Raw genomic sequence first — 24,626 nt, forward strand, 5'->3', positions numbered from 1 at the left:
ACCTGCACTTCCACCTATTTTTGTATTATCCGCAAACTTGGTCACAAAGCCATCAATTCCATCATCCAAGTTATCTGACCTACTGAAGAACACCACTAATAACTGGCAGCCAATCAGACCAGGCTCCTTTATTCCCACTCTTTGCTTCCCATCAATCAGTCAATGCTTTATCCATGCTAATATCTTTCCTGTAATACCATGGGGCTCTCATCTTGTTAAGCAATCTTATGTGTGGCAACTTGTCAAAGACCTTCTGAAAATCGAATTACACAGCATCCACCTTTGTTGAACCTGTTTGTTATTCCCTCAAAGAATTCCAACAGATTAGTCAGGCAAGATTTTCCATTGAGGAAACCGTGCTGACTTTTTATCATGTTCCGCCAAATACCCCAAAACCACATCCTCAACAATCAATTCCAACATCTTCCCAACCACTGAGGTGGGGTGAACTGCCTTATAATGCCCTTTCTTCTCTGCCTCTCTCCCTTTTTGATGAGTGGAATGACATACGTGATTTTCCAATCCTCCAGAGCCAAACCAGAATCTATTCATTCTTGAAAGATCATTAGTCATGCCTCCACAATTTCTTCAGCCTCCTCTTTCAGAAGCCTGGGGTGTAATCCATCTGGTCCAGGTGACTTACCTACCTTCAGACCTGTCAGTTTCCCAATCATCTTCTCCCTAGTAAAAGCAAGTACACTTACCTCTGTCCTATGACACTCACGAACCCCCGGCATTCTGCTAATATTTTCTACAATGAAGACTGATGTAAAATACTTATTCAGATTGCCCACCATTTCCTTGTCCCCCATTACTATTTCTCCAGCATAATTTTCCAGCAATCCAATATCTACTCTCTCTTTTACTCCTTATGTTTCTGAAAAGCTTTTTGGTATCCGCTTTGATATTTTTGGCAAGCTTATCCTTGTCCTGATGAAGGGTCTCAGCTGAAATGTTGACTTTTTACTTTTTTCCATAGTGTTGGCTGATCTGCTGGGTTCCTCCAGCATTTTGTGTGTGTTACTTTACCTTCATATTTCTTCTTCCCTCCTCACTTACTGCTTTTTAAGTTGCCTTCTGTTGGTTTTTAAAAGTTTCCGAATCCTCTAACTTCCCATTAATTTTTACTCTATTATATGCCCTCTCTTGCTTTTATGTTGGCTTTCACTTCCCTTGTTAGCCACAGCTGCATTATCCTGCCTTTACAGTACTTCTTTTTTGAGATGCATTGCTCCCAGAAACTCTAGCCATCACTGCTCTGCCGTCATCCCTGCTAGTGTTCCCTCCCAATCAACTTTGTCAGCTTCTCTCTCATGCCTCAGTAATTCCATTTACTCTACTGTAATACCAATACAATTGACTTTAGGTTCTCCTCAAATTACAAAGTGAAATCTAAGGGTTCCTTTACCTTAAGCTTCTTAATCAAATCCAGTTCATTACACAACACCCAATCCAGAATAGCTGCTCTCCTGTTGGGCTCCACCATAAGCTGCTCTAAAAACCATCTTGTAGGCATTCTACAAATTCTCTCTCTTGGCATCCAGCACATACCTGATTTTCCCAATCCACCCTCATATTGATATCCCCCAAAAGTATTGTAATATTGCCTTTTGACATACCTTTTCTATCTCTCACTGTAATTTGTAACCCATATCCTGGCTACTGTTCGGAGGCCTGTATATAACTCCCATCAGAGTCTTTTCACCCTTGCAGTTTCTTTGCTCAACCCACAAGGATTCTACATCTACCGATCCTATGTTACCTATATCTAATGATTTGATTTCATTTTTTTTTTAAACCAAAAAAGCCACACCACACTCACTGCCTACTTGCCTGTCCATTCAATACAATATGCATCCTTGGAGGTTAAGCTCCCAACCCTATCGTCTTTCAGCCACGACTCAGTGATGCGCACAATGTCATACCAGCCAATCTGTACCTGCACCACAAGATCACCTACTTTATTCAATATACTGCATGCATTGAATTTTAATACCTTCAGTTCTGTATCTGTCACCCTTTTTGATTTTGTCCCATTTTTACCCTGCAACTCATCCTACAGACTGCAATTTTACCTTATCATCTGCCTGATCTTCATGGCAGTCTCTCTGCACATTGCCTCTGGTTGTAAACCAACAGTCCTGTCCTCACTCAATTTATGGAAAAGTATTATGTAATGCAACCACAATCTATGCCAGGTATAGTTAAAGGTACAGCTATGCTTTACTTGTGATCACTGTTGATCAGGGCTGTTTATACCACTAACTTTGTCATTGCTGCCTTAATGTCAAAGGCATTACTCACACCTGTTTATTCCAGATTTCATGTCAATTTTTCAAGAAGATTTCATTCATTTGCTCCATGTCATGGTGACCAGTGATGTGCCTCAAGGATCTGTTCTGGGACCCCTACTCTTTGTGATTTTTATAAGTGACCTGGATGAGGAAGTGGAGAGATGGGTTAGTAAATTTGCTGATGACACGAAGGTTGGAGGTGTTGTGGATAGTGTGGAGGCTGTCAGAGGTTACAACGCGACATTGAGAGGATGCAAAAATGGGCTAAGAAGTGAGTTCAACTCAGATAAGTGTGAGGCGGTTCATTTTGGTATGTCAAATATGATGGCAGAATATAGTATTAACGGTAAGACTCTTGGCAGTGTGGAGGATCAGAGGGATCTTGGGGTCCAAGTCCATAGGACACTCAAAGCTGCTGTGTATGTTGACTCTGGGGTCAAGAAGGCATATAGTGCATTGGCCTTCATCAATTGTGGAATTGAGTTTAAAAGCCAAGAGGTAATGTTGCAGCTATATAGGACCCTGGTCCTGAGCTCAATTCTGGTCACCTCACTATAGGAAGGACGTGGAAACCATAGAATAGGAGATTTACAAGGATGTTGCATGGATTGGGGAGCATGCCTTATGATTCTACCTTCATCAAGGTGGTTAGTCACATCCACAAAAAATTCAATCAGGCTTGTAAGGCACAACCTACCTTTGACAAAGCCATGCTGACTATTCCTAATCATATTATGCCTCTCCAAATGTTCATAAATCCTGCCTCTCAGGATCTTCTCCATCAAATTACCAACCACTTAAGTAATACTCACTGGTTTATAATTTCCTGGGCTATTTCTACTCCCTTTCTTGAATGAGGGAACAACATCTGCAACCCTCCAATCCTCTGGAATCTCTCCCTTCCCCATTGATGATGCAAAGATCTTTGCCAGAGGCTCAGCAATCTCCTCCCTCGCCTCCCACGGTAGCCTGGGGTATATCTCTTCCGGTCCTGGACTTATCCAACTTGATGCCTTTGAAGGCAACTTGAAGCTCCAGCACATCCTCTTTCTTATCTCTATGAGCTCAAGCTTTTCATATAGAAATAAGTCATCCCTAAAATTGCCAAGATCTTTTTCCGTAGTGAATACTGAAGCAAAGTATTCATTAAGTACCTCTGCTATCTCCTCTGGTTCCATACACACTTTTCCACTGTCACACTTGATTGGTTCTATTCTCTCACATCTTATCCTCTTGCTCTTCACAAACTTTTAGAATGCCTTGGGGTTTTCCTTAATCCTACCTGCCAAGGCCTTCGCATGGCCCCTTCTGGCTCTCCTAATTTCATTCTTAAGCTCCTTCCTGCTAGCCTTATAATTTTCTAGATCTCTATCATTGCTTAGCTTTTTGAACCCTTTGTAAGCTTTTCTTTTCTGCTTGACTAGATTTTCAACAGCCTTTGTACACCACAGTTACTATATATTACCATCCTTTCCGTCTAATTGGAATGTATCTAAGCAGAACACCATGCAAATATCCTAGTATATTTGCCACATTTCTGCCATGTATTTCTCTGAGAACATCTGTTCCCATTTATGCTTCCAAGTTCCTGTCTGATAGCTTCATATTTCCCCTTACTCTAATTAAACGCTTTCCTAACTTGTCTGTTCCTATCCCTCTCCAATGCTATGTTAAAGGAGATAGAATTGTGATCACTATCTCCAAAATGATCTCCCACTGAGAGACCTGACAGCTGAGTAGGTTCATTACCCAATACCAAATCAAGTACAGCCTCTCTTCTTTTAGGCTTATCTACATATTCTGTCAGGAAACCTTCCTGAACACACCTAACAAACTCCATCCCCTTGCTCTAGGGAGATACCAATCAATATTGAGGAAATTAAAATCTCCCACATCAACAATCCTGTTATTATTGCATCTTTCCTGAAACTGTCTCCCTATCTGCCCCTCAATGTCCCTGTTACTATTGGGTGGCCTATAAAAAACATTCAGTCGAGTTATTCACCCCTTCCTGTTCCTAACTTCCACCCACAGAGACTCCGTAGACATGATTTCCCTCCATGACTTCCTCCTTTTCTACAGTGAAACTATCTCTGATCAGCAGTGCCACATCCTCATCTCGTTTGCCTCCCTCCCTGTCCTTTCTGAAACAACTAAAGCCTGGCACTCTAAATAGCCATCCCTGCCCCTGAGCCATCCAAGTCTCTGTAATGGCCACAGCATCATAGCTCCAAGTACTGATCGACGCTCTAAGATCATCTGCTTTGTTCATGGTACTCCTTGCATTAAAATAGACACATCTCAAATCATCAGTCTGAGCGTATCCCTTCTCTATCACCTGCCTATCTTCCCTCCCACACTGTTTACAAGCTTTCTCTATTTGTGAGCCAACCACCTCTTTCTCCGTCTCTTCAGTTCGGTTCCCATCCCCTCAGCGATTCTAGTTTAAACTCTCCCCAATAGCCTTAGCAAAACTCCCTGCCAGGATATTGTTCCCCATCGGATTCAAGTGCCACCTGTCCTTTTTGTACAGGTCACACCTGCCCCAGAAGAGATCCCAATGATCCAGAAATCTGAATCCCTGCCCCCTGCTCCAATCCCTCAGCCACGCATTTATCCTCCACCTCACTCTATTCCTATATTCACTGTTGCTTGGCACAGGCAACAATCCCGAGATTACTACCTTTGTGGTCCTGCTTCTCAACTTCCTTCCTAACTCCCTGTAATCTGTTTTCAGGACTCCTCCCTTTTCCTACCTGTATCATTGGTACCAATGAGTACCACAACCTCTGGCTGTTCACCTTCTGAGTTCAGGATTTCACGGACACGATCAGAAAAATCCGACCCGATCAGAAAATGTCTAATTAAAATAAATGCCACAACATTCTGAGGTGCAAGTACTTTCAATAATGTTTACTTTTTCTTCAATTGATTCAATTTTTTTGGCAATAGAAGATAACTAGAAGATTTTGGAATGTGACATTTTGCCATGGGGATTGGGGAAAAAGAGCCACTGTTGGATTTTATCAAGCCAAGGCCAGGAATGTGTTGACACTTTTCCCAGTTATAAAACAACTGTTCATCACTAAAATGAATGGATCATTTGGAAAAACAACACAATTTTAATATTTTAATTAATTTAATTTAAAACTGAAGAACACATACAGTCTTTCATCAAAATGTTCTTGGAATATGGGTTAGGTTTTATAATAAGAAGCTTTATATGATGGGCAATATTTAAAGACTGTAAATACACAGACACACTGACATAGGGATACAAAACCTTCTTCTAGGCTGCTTAGCCTAAAATAAATAGGCAACCTACAATGCAGCAATCCCGCACTGGAATTCCATGGCAACTTTACCTCAAACGTCCACAGACTCTCTAAACAGCTCTCCTGCTATATAACTGCATAGAGTGCATTCCCTGTATTCATGAAACAATTACACTTTAAAATCAAATTCGTACAGTACAATCCCCTAGGATTATAAATAATCAGATTATAAGAGTTATTGGGAACTACTGCTGGATCAGAAGTAACAACACGCTAAAATGAGCAGTAATTACATTTTTTTTACTCTAATATTGTTAACAGTGGTAACATAAAAACAGCAAAGCTTAATGATAATGCAGTAGATAAATCTCTGCCTATGACAGTAACAAATCCCTGCACTAATCAGGGAACTGTGATACTTCATCAGCTCTACACATTAAGAAGGACACACTGGCCTTGATGTGAGTGCTGTTCAGGATGATACTACCACTGAAGGCTATTAAAAGTTGTACAAATTAGACTTGTGATCCCTTGATTTGATTGAGAATCTCAAGAGAACTGAAAGGACTGAGAAAAAAATATGTTTCCTATAGGAGATGCAGAAATGTGGGGTGGGAAAGGTAAACATCCTGAGCAAATAACACAAGGGTGCTGTCAGGAGATATTTCATGAACAAAGGGGAGTGGATGTGAGGAGCTTTTCCAAAAAGCATTAGCGACCAAGATAATTAAGATGTTATAAAACTGCTGTTAGGAAGGGTAATGAGGCTTACAGAAACAGGGCTGGCAGGTGGCCATATATGCAGCCCACTGAATGGCCCATTCCTTCTCCAGTGTCACAATGGCTGGCCTCTGTCACGAAGTTGCTGAGGTTGGATCAGTTCACTGGATCTCTTGTCGTACCTTCCTTTCTGCCGAATTCAATGAGATTGCCCTGCAATGCTGAGCCAAGTCTCTAGTGGTTAGTGCTCAAACAATGATCTTTCATCAGAATGGGAACAAGAAAAATGGGTGTCAAGTTAATGACCTTTCATCAAAACTTCTTCCAGTCTTGAGACGACTGTCTCTGTTTCCACAGATGTGACTGTCTCTGGTTTCACAGATGTTAACTGACCCCTCATTTCAAATTTCCTTTTAGGACACAAGACACGACAATAATTTAATACTTTCCAAACAGACTAGTATTGAATAGTTACTTTGCTCAATAATCTATTCTCTCGTGGATTGTTGTAAAATGATTCCCCCTCACTGATTTGCTCCTATTACAACGTGCCGCTAAGGCCACATGTAGTTTAAAGAGAAATTAATCAAACTTATACTGTACCTAATTGATAGACATGGTAGTTGAAGATTGCAATTTGCAATAGAACTTAGTTCTGTCATTAAATGCTGCATGGGAGATTTTGTAATGGTGCAGAGCCCAAAGTGTATGTCACCAACTATGTAATGTCAATTTCAGGAATTGAATCTTTGCTGTCCTCAAGTACACTCTCTTCTATCAGCAACAGAGCAAACTACTGAATTCAGCTTTTCTGATTTCTAGCTAAATCCGTTATTTGTAAACGGTTAAACTCATACGTAAATATAATTGTTGTAAAACCAAGGCTCAAAAGAGGTACAGTAATAGTATTGGTGCTGTCTTCCTGTGCATTTTTGAGAAAAGCACTTCAACATAAAAGTTGCAAGATTAGGAGAGACATTTGCCTTAATTTGCAAATTGGGGAAGAAGCTATTTAAAATGAAGTGCCCTTGAAAAGATTTACTATAATTGCAACCAGATTACAGTCATATAGTTATACTGCATGGACAGTGTCTCTTTGACCTTATTCATCCATGCTGAACAAGACGTTTCCCTGCGGTAGATCTATTTGCCTGCATTTACACCATACTTTTTCTATCCATGTTCCTATCTAAATGTTTTGTTAAAGTTTGTAATTGTGCCCATCTCTACCACCTTATTTCTGGCAACTCGATCCTTATACCAAGACCCTCTGAAAAATGTGTCTCTCAGATCCCGTTTAAATCTCTCCCTCTCACCTCTGCTCTCTAGTTTTAGATTCCTCTACCCTAGGAAAAAGACCATGACCATTCCTAGTGATTTTCTACACTCTATAAAGTCACCCTTCAGCCTCCTGTGGAAAACAAGTCCGATCTATCCAGCCTCTCCTTGTAACTCAAGCCCTCCAGTCCTGGAAACATGCATATCACAATTACACATTTCTCCAGCTTACATGACATCCTTTCTATAGATGGATCACCAAAATTGCACACTATACTCCAAGGGGTAGTTTCCTGTATACTCTAATTTGTTCTTGCAGCCCCTTTTAAATGAAGGCACAGCATTTTCTATCTGCTAATCATTTTGGTACCTGGGTAAAGATGATGCAAATATTTCTGCCAAGGCTCCTGCAATTTCTTTGCCAGCGTTCCACAATGTCCTATGATGCACTTGGTCAGGCCCTTGGAAATTGTCCACCTTTATGTGCTTTAAGACTGCCGGCACCTCCTCTTTTGTAATGTGGATATGTTCCAAGAAATTGCTATTCATTTCTCTTAACTCCTTGGGTTTCAACTACAGTAAATACATTTGAAAAATATCTACTTTCAGAACTCACCCATCTACGGCACCACACAAATGACCACATTGATCCTCAGGGACTAAAACCTGTTATTTTCCTAGCTACCCTTTTGCTCTTAGTTTACTTGCAGAACCTCTCATCTACTAAAGCAATTTCAGGTCTCTTTTTGCCCTCCCGATTTCCTCCTAAACATATTCCTCCATCTCTCATACTTCAAGGGATTAGCACCCACTCAGTGCCTATTCCTGTCATATACCTTCTTCAGATTCCTGACCGGAGCCTCAACATCCCTTATCAATCCACGTTCTCTAATCCTGCCAGTCTTGCCCTTCATTCCAACAGGAAAATTCTGTCCACGAATTCTCCCCATCTCACTTTTAATAGCCTCTCATTTGGCAGATACTCCTTTACCAGCCAACATCCTCTCCCAATTTATCTTTGTGAGTACCTATCTATTGCACTCAGATTTGGCTTCCCTCACGTCAGGACTTCAACTTGTGGAGCAGTCCCATATTTTTCCCTGAAAATCTTTAAAACAAATAGAATTTTGATCATTGGTCCCGAAGTACTGCCCCGATTGACACTTCAGCCACTTGCCCTGCTTCATTTTCCAATAGGAGGCCCACTGTTGCCCCCTCCTCAATAGAGCCATCTGGACATCTACATTATATTTGAGAAATCATTCTTGGACAATTTAACAAATTCCATCCAACCATGCATCTTGGACTTTGGCCTTCCCAGTCAATACAAGTGAAGATGAGTTCACCATCTATTGCAATCATATTAGTCTGCAATTTCACGAATTTCCACATATCATTGAAAAGTTGGAACTTAAACATTTAACACCCAAGGTGTTAAAATAATGAATGCAGATGTTTCTTAATTCACTTTTTAACCTGCTCTGTTGCAGAAATCAGCAGTGCGAGTAGTCTACTCGGGCCTTTGCCCCTCCTCACCATTAAACACAATGATGGCTGATCATCTTCTTTAGCATTAACAAATACATCTCCGAAAAACATAAAGATTTGGCCAGCAACAGCTGGGTGAAGGAGAATTCCGCAAGTTCGCCACGCAGGGTGAAGATAATTCTTGTGACTTCAGTTCTAAATGGCATACACTCTCTTCCAAGGCTGTCACCTGTGGTACTAGACACTTGCCATCAGGAACATCTTCCCAATATGTAGTCTGTCTAGACCTGTGATAATTTTATATCTTATCCCCTCACTTTCCTGTACCCCAGTGAATATAGTCCTAATCGATTCGATCACTCCTAGTACATTCAGTATTGCCACCTCAAGAATCAGTCAAGGAAATCTCTTTTGAACAGAGCAAGAACATCCTTCCTCAATAAAAAATACAAGCACAAACTTTCTGATGGGGTTTCACCAAGGCCCTTCACATCCTTGCAATCACAGTCAAGGAAACATTTGCCTTCCAAATTGCTTGCTGCACATGAATACTTGTGTGGGCGGGGAGGGGGGGGGGCACCCAGGTCTCACTGCACCCTCTGCCACTTCAAAATCAACCACCTTGTAACGTTTGCAGTACCGATGCAGACTCTTGACCTGAGATGTTGATTACCGCTTTACTTAACAGTTGCTGCTCAACTTGCTGAGTTCCTCCAGCAGATTGTTTGTTGTTCCAGATTCCACAACTGCAGCTCCCCATGTCACCGAGGGAAAATCAATACCACCATTAACGTTCTTATAGAAGGCATCTGTAAAATATTATTTTCACTAATAGCATAATCACTATGATTGACAACTTGTTCTGAAGACTTTCAATCAATGTGAATTTCAATAAATGCAAAGGTTATTAGAACTGATTACATTCAGGAACAAAATAAAATAAAACAAAACAATTAAAGGTTCTAGACTTTGACTTACACAACTGCAGAGTTTAAAAATAACTTCTAAATAATGACATAAAGCTAAAAAAAATTAAAATAATTCTATTTTGGGGGAGAATGTGTTAAACAGTGCAAGTGAATATTCTGCATAATTTTTTGTGAATAATCTCCTGTTTTTAAATGTTCAATTAAAATAAATTTTGTATTTCAAGTGTTAAGTTTCAGTCCTTCAGCCTTTATAGCTGGCAGTTGATCCATTTCAAATTATGATAATCTATGAATCCAAATGAAGTCTTGCATAAAAATTTCATATTCATCCTGCTTTGAAATTCTCTTTCAGTCTCCTAGCAACAGGAAAGCAGGACATGGGTTTCCTTCTAGTTCAATATCAATGTTCTTCGACACAACCCATGGATTACAAGATATAATGAGCATTTAGCCCATAAAATGACTCACTGAAGCTACATAAATTTATAAAATAAGGATACATTCCAAGAATCACAGCTTCAAGGCATTTAATTGGCAATGATTCACGAGTCATTTCTCTGGCCGTGTCCATCAACCTGAGGAGGGCAGGATAAAGAAAATAATTAATATCAGTAAAAATATAACAGATAAAATCTGTCAAAATGTAGAAGAAAGAAAACTGGGTGCAAGTCTACAGCATTTTTCCTTTGTCAGAAAGAGGCTAAAGCAAGCTGCCTGTGCAAAATTCCAAGCTGAAATGATAAACTGTTTTCAAAAGGGAACTGACCATGAAAAAGCAACCACTATAATATCTGTACTGTTTCAGTGAAACAGAAAGAAGAACAAGACCTTTCACATCAATAGAATGTTCTACAGTAACTTACAACCAATTAACTACTTTTGAAATGCTGTCATTCATTCTAGCGATAACTAATTTTCACACAGCAAGATCTCTTTAACTGGGAATGGGGTTAAAAGCCTAGTTCAGTGATTTTGGCAAACATTGCATAAAATGACAGCTTTTTGTCAACATGAGCAGTCCTCTTTTTTTTGAGAGTCTGCCTTAACCACTTTGGCATTTTTAAAGTGCTGAAGCTTGCAAATGTTTTAGCTTTGACAGTGGGACAACATGGGGCAAAATGTGGAGCTTTTCAGATTTTATCTCTTAGAGGGACAAAGTTTATATTTAACCTGACATTTTCTTGGAAATGATTCAAGATCACAGTGCTTTAGCTGAAAAAAATTTCCAGTTAAACTCAACAAAATATTTGGAAGGACAAATATTGAGTTACCTTAGGCACACCAAATACAAACATTTTACAAAAAAATTCTCTGAAAAATGGTAGCCTAAATTAAATGCTAAATTAAGGTCCTTAAGATTAAAGCTCCAATCATGAAGGTTTATATTCACATGAATGTGTAAAAGAATCAGATATTATTCAAATGTCAGATAAAACATCTTGCTGTATGACCCTTAAATTCAGTCTTGGCTCCAATGATCCTACAATCATCCAGGCCCTGTTGTAACAACATTTATATAAAATGTTCAGTGAGATATTAAATCAAGCACAAGCTTGTCTCCAAAATGGTGACAAAATAACTTGAAGGAAAGTGGCATCTCAGCTTTTTGCCGAGAGTTGTGAACGCAGCCCAGTATTTCACGAAAAGCTTTTCCTCCATTAACTCCACCTACACTTCCTGCTGCCTTTGGGAAAGCAAGAAATATGATCAAGTACCCCTCCCACCCTGGTTATGCTCAATTCTTCCCCCTTCCATCAAAGGACACATATTAACTGGCAGCTTCTGACCCACTGTTACAATACTCGAATGGATATTATAATGATGAAGGTGAACTCCTGATATCTTAATCTACCTCATCATGGCTTTTGCACTTGCTGTCTGTCTGCACTCAGCAACTGTAAGACAATATCTTGCATTCCGATATATTTTCTTTCGTAGTGCTTCAACGTACTTGCGTCTGGAATGACCCTTGTGGATGGCGTGGTGGCGTGACAGCAAAGAGGTTAGCACAATGCTTTTACAGCACCAGCAACCTGGGTTCCATTCCAGCACTGCCTGCAAGCTGTTTGTACGTTCTCCCTGTGACCACGTGGTGAGCTGTTGGTTAATTAGAGACATGCTTGCGTTGGGAGCTGTGGCCTCACTGGGCCAAAAAGATCTGTTACCAGACTCTGGAACTCAATAAATAAATGATTTTCATGCATCTCAGTAGATGTGACAATAATAAACAGATTATATCTAACAACTGTTAAGGAAGCTTGCAGACTGAAAATTGACAGCTGTATTACAGCAGTGGACACTTCAAAAAGGAAAACAGCTTTAGACACTCAGAAAAAGATAGAAGATAAATTGTATTTTCTTCCTTTGTAATTATTGCTTCACCTTAGCTGGCAGAGCCAGCTCTTAGAGTTAGATATTGACCTCAGCCACAGCATAAAAGACCTAGTCTGCTACCACTGAATGAAAAAATTGATTTCACATTTTAAATACACAATCTCCTTGGCTACATGAGGTGGTTAATTAACTCTCTTCGACATGAATTAAAAGAGACATTTGTAAAACATAGCAAAGACTGATCATAAGAGCAACACAGTACAATTTAGTTACATCAAATGTCATGATTTTCATCAAAACACTGGCTGATACAGGCTTATTTTTCTTCACAAGCCTGCAAATCAAACATTTGTAAACAGTGCAGCATTGTGACCCCGTTTAAATCGAGATATAGTCAAAGACAAGGGAAAATTTCTGGTGAAATGCTTGCAAAACCCAAACAGAACTGGTGGTCTTGCAGAGGCTAATACCATGAATTCATTGCAGATCATTTTAAATGTGTAAAATATGTTTAAAAAAAGACAAGTACTAGAAAATAAGTGAATGGCAAAAAAGATACAGGCTGGCGGGGGGGGGGGGGGGGGGAGCGGTGGAGGAAGGAGAGGAGTTGGGGAAGCTTATCATAATCCTGTGTGCTGCATTTCCCAGAAAGAGGAACACACAGATCCGCACTGCAGTGCAATTACTGCTCTCCCTTTTCACAGTACATTGACAAGGAATGATACCTTTGCATCCTATCAAGCTACAGCTGAACTCCTATCACAATTTGATAATACAAACCTAACTGCACAAGTACCAAAATCATTAAAGCTAATGCACAGAATCAAAATGCAATACAAAGGCTAAAGGAATATTGATCTTATTTCATGAGGCCCAGGCAGCAGAAGGACCTTGAGGATTGTATTTCATTAACTCAGGAGGATATTATGGCTTTGAGGGAATAAAGGTAGAGGATATCACCAAAACAACAACTGGGGCTTACTGGTTAATCTTTGATGAAAGATTAAATAAATGTTCTGTGCATAACCTAGACTGAGAAGACTGAGCAATGTTCTCATCAATGCAATGGAAGCTTCTGCAGTTATTCTAAACACAAGAGAGCCTGCAGTTGCTGGAATTCCAGAGTAACATGCACACAAAATGCTGACAGAACTCAACAGGTCAGGCAGCATCTATGGAAGAGAATAAAGAGTCCATTTCTCAGACCGAGCATTTTGTGTGTGTTACTCTGCAGTTCATCTCAGTTGACAGTGAGGCTGTGTTTTAATTCCATACATGGTTCTCTCACCAACCCAATTCAATGGAAACAAAAATGGCACAACTGTACTACATAAAGAATGCAAAGTCACTAGGACCAATAAGTATAACATTAGGGAAGATCTACTGCGTAAAACTTTTGGTTAGGCATGTTCAGAATGTTGTGTGCGATTCTGGCCACCATGCTAGGAGGAGGATGTGGAAGCTTTGGAGAGGGTGCAGGTGAGGTTCACCAGGATGTTGGCTGCATTGGTGTATATTAGTTATGGAGAGGCTGAACAAAATTTGACTGTTTTCTCTGGAGCACTGGAAGTTGAGGGACAACCAGATACAAGTACTATATGGGGGGCACTGATGGGATAGAGAGTTAAGAGTCTTTTTCCCAGGGTTGAAATGTCAAATACAGGAGAGCATACATCAAAGACAAAAGGGGGCAAGTTTAAAAGAAATTTACCAGGCAAGTTTTATCTACCCCCCCCCCCCGCCCCCCCACGACCCTCCTCTCTCTCCACACATGGAGGGGTAGGTGTCTAAAATATGTTGACAGGGGAGGTGATAGAATCAGATACAACAGCAACATTTAAGAGGCACTTAACACATGAACAGGCAGGGAATCCGGGAATCGAGGATAAGGACCATTTGCAGGCAGATGGCATTAGTTTGGATCAGCATTATGCTAGCATAGGTATGGTGGGCTGAAGGGCCTGTTCTTGTGATGTTCTATATTAATGAACAGTGCAGACAATTTTGGTCATTCAAATAAACATTCGTCTTTCATATGTAATAAATATTCACAAGTCACTTCTGTTACTCCACAGAATAGAACAGATATCTTCGAGGTTTCAAGCTACTTGACTGAATGCTAAAAAAAATCAATTTTCCACCAGGAAGCATCAGCTCAGTCCTTTATCAAGTGGTATCTTTTTTCATGTTGATGACCTTGAGATTGGATCACATGGTTAATATTAGCATCAATGAAATCCCTTTAAAGTATGTGTTTTTATTAAAACAGTCTTATGTGTGTGTTATGCGTACTGCTGTGCTCTACACCAGAGTCCAGAAAAACATTGTCTTGTCTAGGCAGAAAGTTTATTGACAATAAACTCGACTTAAGATTTGGTCATTTTTATTCAGCAGTGTACATAACATCACACTTGGGTGAGATAATCCCCATCATTATTATTCTCTGGTGCAGGACTCTCTTGGTTTCCCTTTAATTAACTTTTGATTTGGAATCACCAAAAAAAAAGATGGAGGCATGTCATATTTCATCTAGGTAGCCTCCAACCTGATGGCATGAACACAGATTTCTCCGTTTTTTCTTTTTCCCTCTCCCTTTCCTCATTCCATTCCCACTTTGAACTCTTACCTCTTCTCCTCACCTGTCTATCAATTTCCCCTAGTGCACCTCCTTCTTCCCTTCCTCCCAAGGTCCACTCTCCGCTCCTATCAGATTCCTTCTTCTGCTTTTTGCTTTTTCCAGCCACTCCCACCCACCCACCTGTCTTCACCTTTCATCTTCTAGCTTGTCCTCCTTCCTCTCACCCTCCTACTTTCTTATTCTGGTATTTACCCCTTTCCTGATGAATGGTCTCAGCCTTAAACATTGATTGTTTATTAATTTTCATCGATGCTGCCTGATCTGCTGAGTTCCTCCAGCATTGTGTGCCTCTGTGTGTGCGCATCTCTATGTTGGTGTTTTGTTTAATTAATTAATTAGTTAATTTGGAGATACAGCATGAAACAGGCCTTTCTAGCCCAACAAGACACACTGCCCAGCAACCCCAGTCTAATCACAGAACAATTTACAATGATCAATTAATCTACTAACCAGTACGTCTCTGGACTGTGGAAGGAAATCAGAGCACCTGAAGGAAACCCACGTGGTCACTGGGAAAGCACACAACACCTTACAAAGGAAGCCAGGCTTGAACTCTGAACTCTGACGCCCCAAGCTGTTAGAGCATTGAGCTAACCACTCCACTACTGTGGCAACCACATTTCATAAATAATATTTATTTTGAATAATTGTCTCACATTAATACATTTATTCCAATTCAAAAAGTTTCCTAGCTGCAATTCAACTCCTTCAATCTCATCTTCCACTTCTGGTGCAAAGTCATTCCTCCATAACAGAAGTTTACCTATATAATCCACCAAGGATTCTATGTCTTGTGTATTTTTTAATTAGCAAACAAAGTCTTATTAACCTCTGGTAATGTTTAGTAAACTATCAGACTTTATGGCCCTTGAAGAACTGTAGGAGTTACTGAGTCCAATATGTTCTTGATACAAAAGCAAATCCACCGGCTTAACACTATATGAAATGAACATATTTTAAAGAAAGAACTGTACCGCACAGAAGAAAAAGCCTCCAGCACACCATCAATGCTGACCATCAAGTACAAATTCTATTATCCTATTTACCAGCACTAGATGTGTAAACATGAAAACATAATATGAACGGGAGCAGGCCATCTAATCCCTCTATCCTGCTCTGCCATTCAATAAGGTCATGGCGGATCTGGCTGTGGACTCAGCATTAGCTACCCACATTTTCCTCATATCACTTAATTCCCCTGCTAAGCAAAATTATATCCAACCACATCTTAAATATATTTAATGAGGCAGCTTCTATTGTTTCCCTAGGCACAAAATTCCACAAATTCACTATTTTCTGGAAAAAGCAGTTCTTCTTCATCACAGTCTTAAATCTGCTCCCCTGAATGTCCCCTAGTTCTAGTCTCGCCAATCAACTGTGCAAACAACTTTCCCACCTCTTTCTTATTTATTTCTATCATGATTTATGTGTTTCTATAAGATTCCCTTTCATTTTTCTGTATTGTCCCAGTCAACTCAATCTCTCCTCATCTCCCGAATCTACACAGTGAACCTGCTCTGCACCATCTCTAAAGCCAGTCTATCTTTTTTTGCACAAAAGGAAACCTTACCAGCAGGGAAATGCTCCAGGTGCAGCTCCACCTGTATGGTTGCAGCATAATCTCCCCATACTTAAATTCAATCCCTCTAGGTCAACATTCCACTTGCCACCACCTTGATAACCTACTGCACCTGCAAAACAAACTTTTGCAATTCATGCACAGGTCTATCTTTAAATAATCTGATCTTCTAGTTTTCCTTCCAAACCAGCCAACCTTGCATTGACTAATGTTGTACTCCATCTGCCAGACCCTTGCCCACTCATTTAATCTATCTATATCTCACTGCAGGCTCTCCACATGCTCCACACAATTTGGTATACCATTCAATTTAGTGCTATTAACAAACTTACATATGCTACAATTGGTCCCTTCTAAAATATTAGGTTTGACAATGAACAGTTGCAGGCTCAGTACCAACCCCACCGCAGTCCATTCGCCACTGATTGCTAATCTAGGAAATGCCCATTTATCCCACCTCTCAACCTTCTATTGGTTAACCAATCCACCATTCACACCAACAGAACTACTCCCAATTCCATACATCCTTATTTTTTGGATGTCTTTTATGCAGCACCTTAATGAATGCCTTCTGGAAATCCAAGAATATAACATCTACTTGTTGTCCTCTATCCTCTGCTCACTTTATATGCTCAAAGAACTCCAGCAAGTTTATCAAACAGGATCTCCACTTCGTGAATCCATGCTATGTCACTTCTATCTAGATTCTATTTCTTCCTTAATGATAGCGTCAAGTATTTTCTCTACTATCGATCTTAAACTAACCTGCCTGACCTGCAGAGTTCCTCCACCATTTTGTGTGTGTATGTCAGATGGCATCTATGGAAAGAGAAACCATTAATGGTTCTCATCCAAGGCTCTTCACCAGGACTGCATTTGTAACTGCTCTCTGAAGGGGTATCAAAAACTACCAATGGTGGGCAATAAATCCTGGTCTTGCAAGTGATGTGCACACTTTGCAGGGCAGTGGGGGCTGCAGGATTTTAATTACATTCGCTACAGCTGGACATAGCTGTCGTGCATTCATGCGACCATTGTCCATACTGATCTCTGCCTCTATATCCTCGCCATTGCAAGGATAAGTACACTGGGCAAAATCTTGGTCATAGAATGGAGACAGCCAAGAGGAACACCAGAGGAAAAAAAGCACTAAAGAGTGAATTTTTTAAAAAAAAAGCTGAGGCAGCTCTAACACAGATTATGGGATTGTATAATGTTAGCACATAACTAAAATAATAACATTAAAATATTAACAATAGACTTACATAAAACACACAAAGCACTGCAAGAAGCCAACAGGTCAGGCGTTGCCAGACCTGAATTCTCTCAGTGGTTTATATACTGTTCCAGATTCCAGCAGTCTCCCGCGTCTCCATAACATTACAAATGTTGAAACATTAAGAAATCAGTAAATTAATTTGAAATAATTTACTTTTCTCCTCCTACTTTCCAAGCCAAAACTTTAATTCAAAATAATGAGCTCTCCGAATCTTACAAGAACAGCAGAATTGCCAACCTTATGCAGAGGATGGCAGCATGCTCTCGCTCCACGGTTAGAACCCACATTGAATACACCATCATTCAGCACGCTTCATTTAAGAATAGGTCTTGCTTGTTAAAAGCTGATAACAAACATTCTCTTAGGAACCACTATTTGGCCCACCACATTGACTTTCATAAGATAGTGCATCAAATCTTACTGTTAAACTGCACTTGCTTACGTAGAAATAACCTCATCATACTTTTGTATACAGGAAAAATGTTCTCATTTGAACGGTTAATGGCTGTCTGGTTGATTGATTTTTAGTCCTGATCAGATGCAAATGTAGTTTACGTTGGGCCTGCAAATACTGAGGAATCCTACACAGCTCTCAAATGAAAAGATGTTGCTGCAATTTATGAAATGATGAAAGATCTTTGACCTGAAATATTAACTGTTTCTCTTTGCACAGATCTGCTAAGCATTTCCACCATTTCTGTCTTTATTTCACATTTTAAGCATCTGCAGTTTTTTTTCCAGAAGTTATAAAAAGTGACCACACCACACGGATTGACATCTTCAGGTGGGCAGTAAGTTCATCACACCAACATTATGTCCATCCAAGCAAGAAGAATAATCATAATTTTATTATTGTGCCTTCTCTTCTACAATAGCCAATCAACCAAATCACAACTTTACAAATGATGTAATGTTATTGTATTGGATAAATTCCATAGTCTATGTAAATATTCACAATTTCATCAGAATGTAGTATTTAAAGACATGATGTTAATTGGCTCAACATCAGTGAAAGTGTTTTCCTCATCACAGGGTCAAATTAAAAATCCTGCATTTTGCATTAAAGACCATAGTAATAGTCACAATGTAGTGCCAAAAACAGGGGTGCAAGGGCAGGGAATAACCTGTTACTCCTCCGGCACAGACTATTGCTGAAGATTGTAGAGCCTAGGGTCAACCCAGTGAAGCAAACATTAATACACACTGTCCTGAGCAGCATTTGAATTACTAGCTTGCAGAAGGAGTGGGGAACCTTGCCCAAATGAAGTGTCTCTAGCACAGAGGATGTTGAATAAAAGTGGCAAAAATGGACTTTAAAAACATTCATTTTTCAATTTACAATTAATGCACATGAGCCATTCTACAAGCTAAATTTGCCACAGAAAATTAAGCATTCTTTATTTTGGCTTCAGTATCTGCTTAACAGCACAATAACAGGGAGGGAAGGCTGTTAGTACATTACCTTATTGTTTAATTCTAACATTCAAATACTGCCTCAGTGGAGATTACATTTCTGTCTATTGACCATACATGTTTCTGTTGGGTGATCTAGTTTCCTCCCACATCCCATACACATGCAGGTATGTTAAATAACTACTGGAAACTATGTGGTGGTTTCTTTCGAACTCATAGTCTTTTAACATCTTTGGACTATTTATACAGTGCCCATGGTCTGTTTTTTTTAATCAATTATGGTATTGTTTGCACTGTTGTAACTATGTGGTTTTGTGTAGGTCTTGTAACTTTAGTTTTTGGTTTGTTGGGTGGTAGAGTTGGTCTCCTGATTTGGTGTGTCTGGGTAGTCTTGGTATGTCTGGTGGGTTTGGAGCTCCTTTCCGGGGAATGCACTAAGATGGTAGCGCGATATTAATACGCAGCAGCCTCTCCGGACTCTGGATTTGGGGACTGCCAAGCGTTGTGGATTTTCTGGTGTAGTCTATTTTTGTCGTGTGCTTTTGTGATATAATTCTAGAGAAACGTTGCTTCATTTTTTAACTGCTTTGCAGTTGTGGTTTCCAAACGACAATAAAACGAAATTCAATTCAATTCAACTCAATTCAAAATCACCCTCAATATAGCTAATTGGGAAACAAAAATCTAAAATGGCATTGATGCACATGGGAGAAGGAATAAAAGCAAGGAAGAGGAGAATAAGATTGATAGGCTTGCTCTGCTGGAGTTCAGCACTGACCTGATGGACTGAATGGCCACCTCTGTTGTAATCAATAAGTAACAATGGAGTCATTTTTGCTTTTCATAATCAACTGGCATTCTATGCATGGAGTCCCATTCCTCATTCTTATTGAGGAATACAAAAGTGTAAAATTGTCACCAATTTACTTTCCTTTGATTCACACTTTAATTTTGATTTTCTGCCCCCTCTTGTTATTGCAGTCTAATTTCCCACATCCTGCTCGTTCTTCGTCAGAGTAGGTTCATGAAGTCACAAGCACAATTTGATTGGGTTTACAGAGGTTCCACCCAAAACAGAAGCTCCGGCTCAGTCCAGGGTACCTCCTCCTGGAATTATGGCAGGACTACTCCAGGAAAGTCACAGATCCTATCCTGTCTGTAAGCAGATAAGGCCTTATTTTGTGCTTAGTCACTAGCATTGGGGTATTTTCAATATATTGCATATATTATTCCACCATTCTTTAAAACACTTAAGTACATTTGTTAAATCCATTTGTTTTCTGCCCCACTACCAAGAAAAACAGTCTTCGCCGTGAAGATAAAGCACACTGTGTTCATTTAAAACATAAGAAATGTAACATTGGTTTATCATTCAGGAGTTAATAAATGTCATTTATCATTTGTTTTAAAATGAGTTTAAATGATTATTATTTGTTGTTCCTTAGCACAAGAAAGCTTCTTCTGTCCCATATAAATCTTACCCTGGACCCAACATATTGAAGGCAGCATGCCAAGAACGAATTTCATTAGGAGTTTGAGGACACTGATATATCACCAAAGAGTCTTGCAAGGTTCTTGATGTATGCTGGAAAGCACTCTGATTGGTTGCACCAGTGCCTGGTATGGAGCCTCCAACATGCAGGATCAAAAGAGGCTTAAGTCTGCAAATTCTATTACTGGCATATCCCTCCCATCATGGAGGACCTCCTCAAGAGGGAGGCAATATTGATCATTAAGGACCCTCATCAACTGGGGCATACCCTCTTCTCATTGGGGAGAAGGCACAGGATTCCAAAAACCAACACCCAGCATTTGATAAACAGCTTCTTCCTCTCTGCAATCAGATTTCTGAACAGTCCACGAACACCATCTCGTTATTCGCCTTTTGAACAATTTAGTTTTGGTAACTTACAACTTTTTTCTGTCTTACACAGCACTACTGCCTCAAAACAACAGATTTCACAACGTCAGTGAAAATTAACCAGACTCTGATTCGGCTTTCCTAACAGACACAAAATTATGGGATTAAGATGATTCTGTGATGATGTTGAAACTTCCTTTTGAAGCTTTCAGTCAATAAAATGTTATGTTTCATTGTTTCTCAGTGGTTAAAGCCCTACACGATACAAAAGTACACTATCTGACAGCTGAAAAAGACAATCATACTAACTGCAATTCATGAATTTATTAATTAATTTGACACATGAACTAGATTTAAAAATAACCAAATCTTTGACTGTCAGGCCACCACACTGGGAACAGATCTGTGATCTCAGCAGAAGTCTGTGCCAGCAGGAAAGAATTAATATATTACCACATATCCATAATCCCTGGAAGGCTGCTTCGCTATTCAAGCATGTTGTACTTATCTGTACGTTCGTTTTGCATATCTTCCAAAGCTTTGCAGTTGAGTTGTGGAATAATCAATATTAGCTGATTTTCAGCAAACTGACTAATGCCACTTACTTTAATTCCACTTCCCATTCCCATTCCAATATGTCAATCCATGGCTTCCTCTACTGTTGTGATGAGGCCACACTCAGGTTGGAGGAACAACACCTTATATTCTGTCTGAGTAGCCTTTAACCTGATAGCATAAACATCGATTTCTTGAACTTCTAGTAATGCCCCCCCTCCGCTTCACCGTTCCCCCCATCCCCTTGCCTGGCCATCACCTCCCTCTGGTGCTACTCCCTCATGTTCTTCCTTCCATCGCCGTCTTTCCTCTCCTATTAGATTCCCCCTTCTCCAGCCCTGTATCTCTTCCACCAATTTACTTCTCCGTTCTTAACTTCACTCCTCCCTTCCCAGTTTCACCTATCACTTCATCTTTCTCCCTCCCCTTCCCCTACCTTTTAAATCTACTCTTTTTGTTTCTCCAGTTCTGATGAAGGGTCTCAGCCCGAAACATCGACTGTACTTTTTTCCATAGATGCTGCCTGGCCTGCTGAGTTCCTCCAGCATTTTTTGTGTGTTGCTTGGATTTCCAGCATCTGCAGATTTTCTCTTGTTAATTACATATGTTATTAACCCAACTGAAATATACATATTAGTTGCAGCATAATATTATACTATTAAGCTATTAAATTTTATTAACATTTTAATATCATATCAGTATATGATACTGATTTAACATATCATATTTTAATGATGAAGTAGAATTACCTAGCAAATACTGAAAGACCTAGATAGAGTGGATGTGGAGAGGATGTTTCCCATAGTGGGAGAGTCTGGGACCAGAGGGCACAGCCTCACAATAGGATGCCCCTTTAGAACAGAGATGAGGAGGAATTTCTCTTGCCAGAGGGTGGTGAATCTGTAGTGTTCAGACCCACAGATGGCTACGGAAGCCAAGTCATTGGGTATATTTGAAGTGGAGATTATAGGTACTTAATTAGCAAGGGTGTCAAGAATATGGGGAGAAGACAAGGGAAAGGGGGTTGAGAGGATTATAAATCAGCCATGAGCAGACTTGATGGGCTCTTATATTGGTGTTAGGATGATTTAAAGGTTACAATTAACCTTACAATTACAATTTTTTATCTCAGTTCATTATTGCTCTAATCAAATACTTTATTGATACTACAGATTTATAGGCCAAAGTTAGTTTACTGTTTGCAGTTAGCACTTTAGTTATATTGATGTCTCATCTATCCCCAACATGTTATCCCTGTTTTTATTGATACAGGGCAATTTGCTTGACTTGTGCAAGGATCGTAATTTGAATACACTAGTATGAGGAATAAATTAGTGGTTTCTCATTTTAATTATAAAACCATAATAAAGATTAAACATTTACTTCTATTTAAAATAGGGAAGGAATTACAAATTGCAAAATGTTTAGAAATGTATTCAAGTACCAGCTTTTGTTTTTTGACCAATCCAAATTTGATCTTCAACATACTCTGGAGAAGAATACACTTTAAATCAAGTCGTAACTGAAAATTTGACCAAGCACATTGGATGTAAATCGAGCCTGCACCAGAGGTGGCTTTTCCATATTGAACTTGCACATAATGAATCCATTTCACAGCCGTTGCTTATTTAGACACCAATACATTTGGTCCCAAAGACCATGCACTGTTGGTCTCTCTCAACTCACACTGATATTAATAGCAGTATTTGCTTCACTATAGCACAATTTATAGGGAAATCTCTTCAGCAAAATATAACCTTACACTGGAAGACTAACTTTGGGCAGTTTCCCCATAATTTATATTCACTTGCCTCCCCTCCATCACACATCCCACTCAACCTCCCTCTAATCCAACTCTAGTCACTTGCCTGTACTTTGACATGAAACGTCATCCACTGCATTCTGATTGGCATCTTCACTTAAATCACTATTTACTAAATTAACCATCATTGTATATCTGTGGGGCCGATTCTTTAAAAGTTCAATTAGTCCAATGCACAGCATGTAGAAACTACTGAAACACCTTGCGTTGGGGACAGTTTGCATGTTCCATCAGTTTGGTGCATATTTCTGAAAAGGTTCAAGGGCTCAAGTCAGGGAGAAGCCCTGAAATTGGGTGGGGAAAATTATGAACTGGAAGGGTCACTTGCTGGCTGGCTGCATGGGGATGGGGATGGGGGCAGGGGAAAGCAAGAGTAGTCACTGGCATGGTTAGAGATTGCCCATGGAAATGGGTACGAGATGGTGAGCACTCATTGAAGTGGTATGAGGGGCACTTACTTAGCAAGTTCATTTGTTTTTTTGGAAATAGAGCGTGATAGTTGCCTTGAATGCACTACCAAGGGGAGGCGGTGGACATAGCTACGTTAGCAGTGTTGAAGGCGCATTTAGTTAATGCATGATGGGCAGGGGGAGACAAGAACTAGGTGCAGGCACGTGTGCATTTTCAACTGGCATGTAATGTTTGGTACAGACATCGTGGATTGAAGTCCCTGATCCTGTTCCATCAAAAAGACATTGATAACTAGAGTGAAAAGCAGAGTCTAATGCCTGATGGATACCACTGATCACATCTTGTTAGCTTGAACATGCATGCTACACACCTTTATCCTCCAATTCCTACCCAAGGCAGAAGGATACTTACTCCCTTTTGGATATTAATAAATAACACAATGTAACTGTGCACTGAGGTCACTTTATATTGCCTTCACTGGAACTTAAGATTTTATTTTACCTGAGAATGAAAAGGAATAAATATTATCCATTTCTTCTTAAAAACCTTACCTCTGCAAGTTTCCTTCAACCCATTTTTGTCACCACTGTGTAAACCTTTTGCATTCAGTAATTCTCTACAAGTAGTGGCTAATGCCCTTCCCTTGGGCAACATTGGTAGCGTGGAGAGGGGAGACTTGCAGCTTCGGCAACTGCCGGTCTTCCACAAAAAAAACCTTGCCCAGGCTTGTGCCCTGGAAACTTTCCAAGG

The 24,626-nt window shown here is 39.9% G+C and overlaps 1 protein-coding gene across 1 annotated transcript in view; it reads right to left on the bottom strand.

Moving 5' to 3' along the window:
• The window catches only part of vash2 (vasohibin 2), a 137,445-nt gene that overhangs the window by 66,618 nt on the left and 46,201 nt on the right, over positions 1 to 24,626 (bottom strand). The window contains exon 4 of the mRNA XM_073050866.1: positions 10,485 to 10,559. Within this exon, the coding sequence (XP_072906967.1) occupies positions 10,485 to 10,559 (75 nt within the window). The remainder of the gene's footprint in view (positions 1 to 10,484; positions 10,560 to 24,626) is intronic.

Source organism: Hemitrygon akajei, chromosome 7 (genome assembly GCF_048418815.1).
Source record: "Hemitrygon akajei chromosome 7, sHemAka1.3, whole genome shotgun sequence".
NCBI lineage: Eukaryota > Metazoa > Chordata > Chondrichthyes > Myliobatiformes > Dasyatidae > Hemitrygon > Hemitrygon akajei.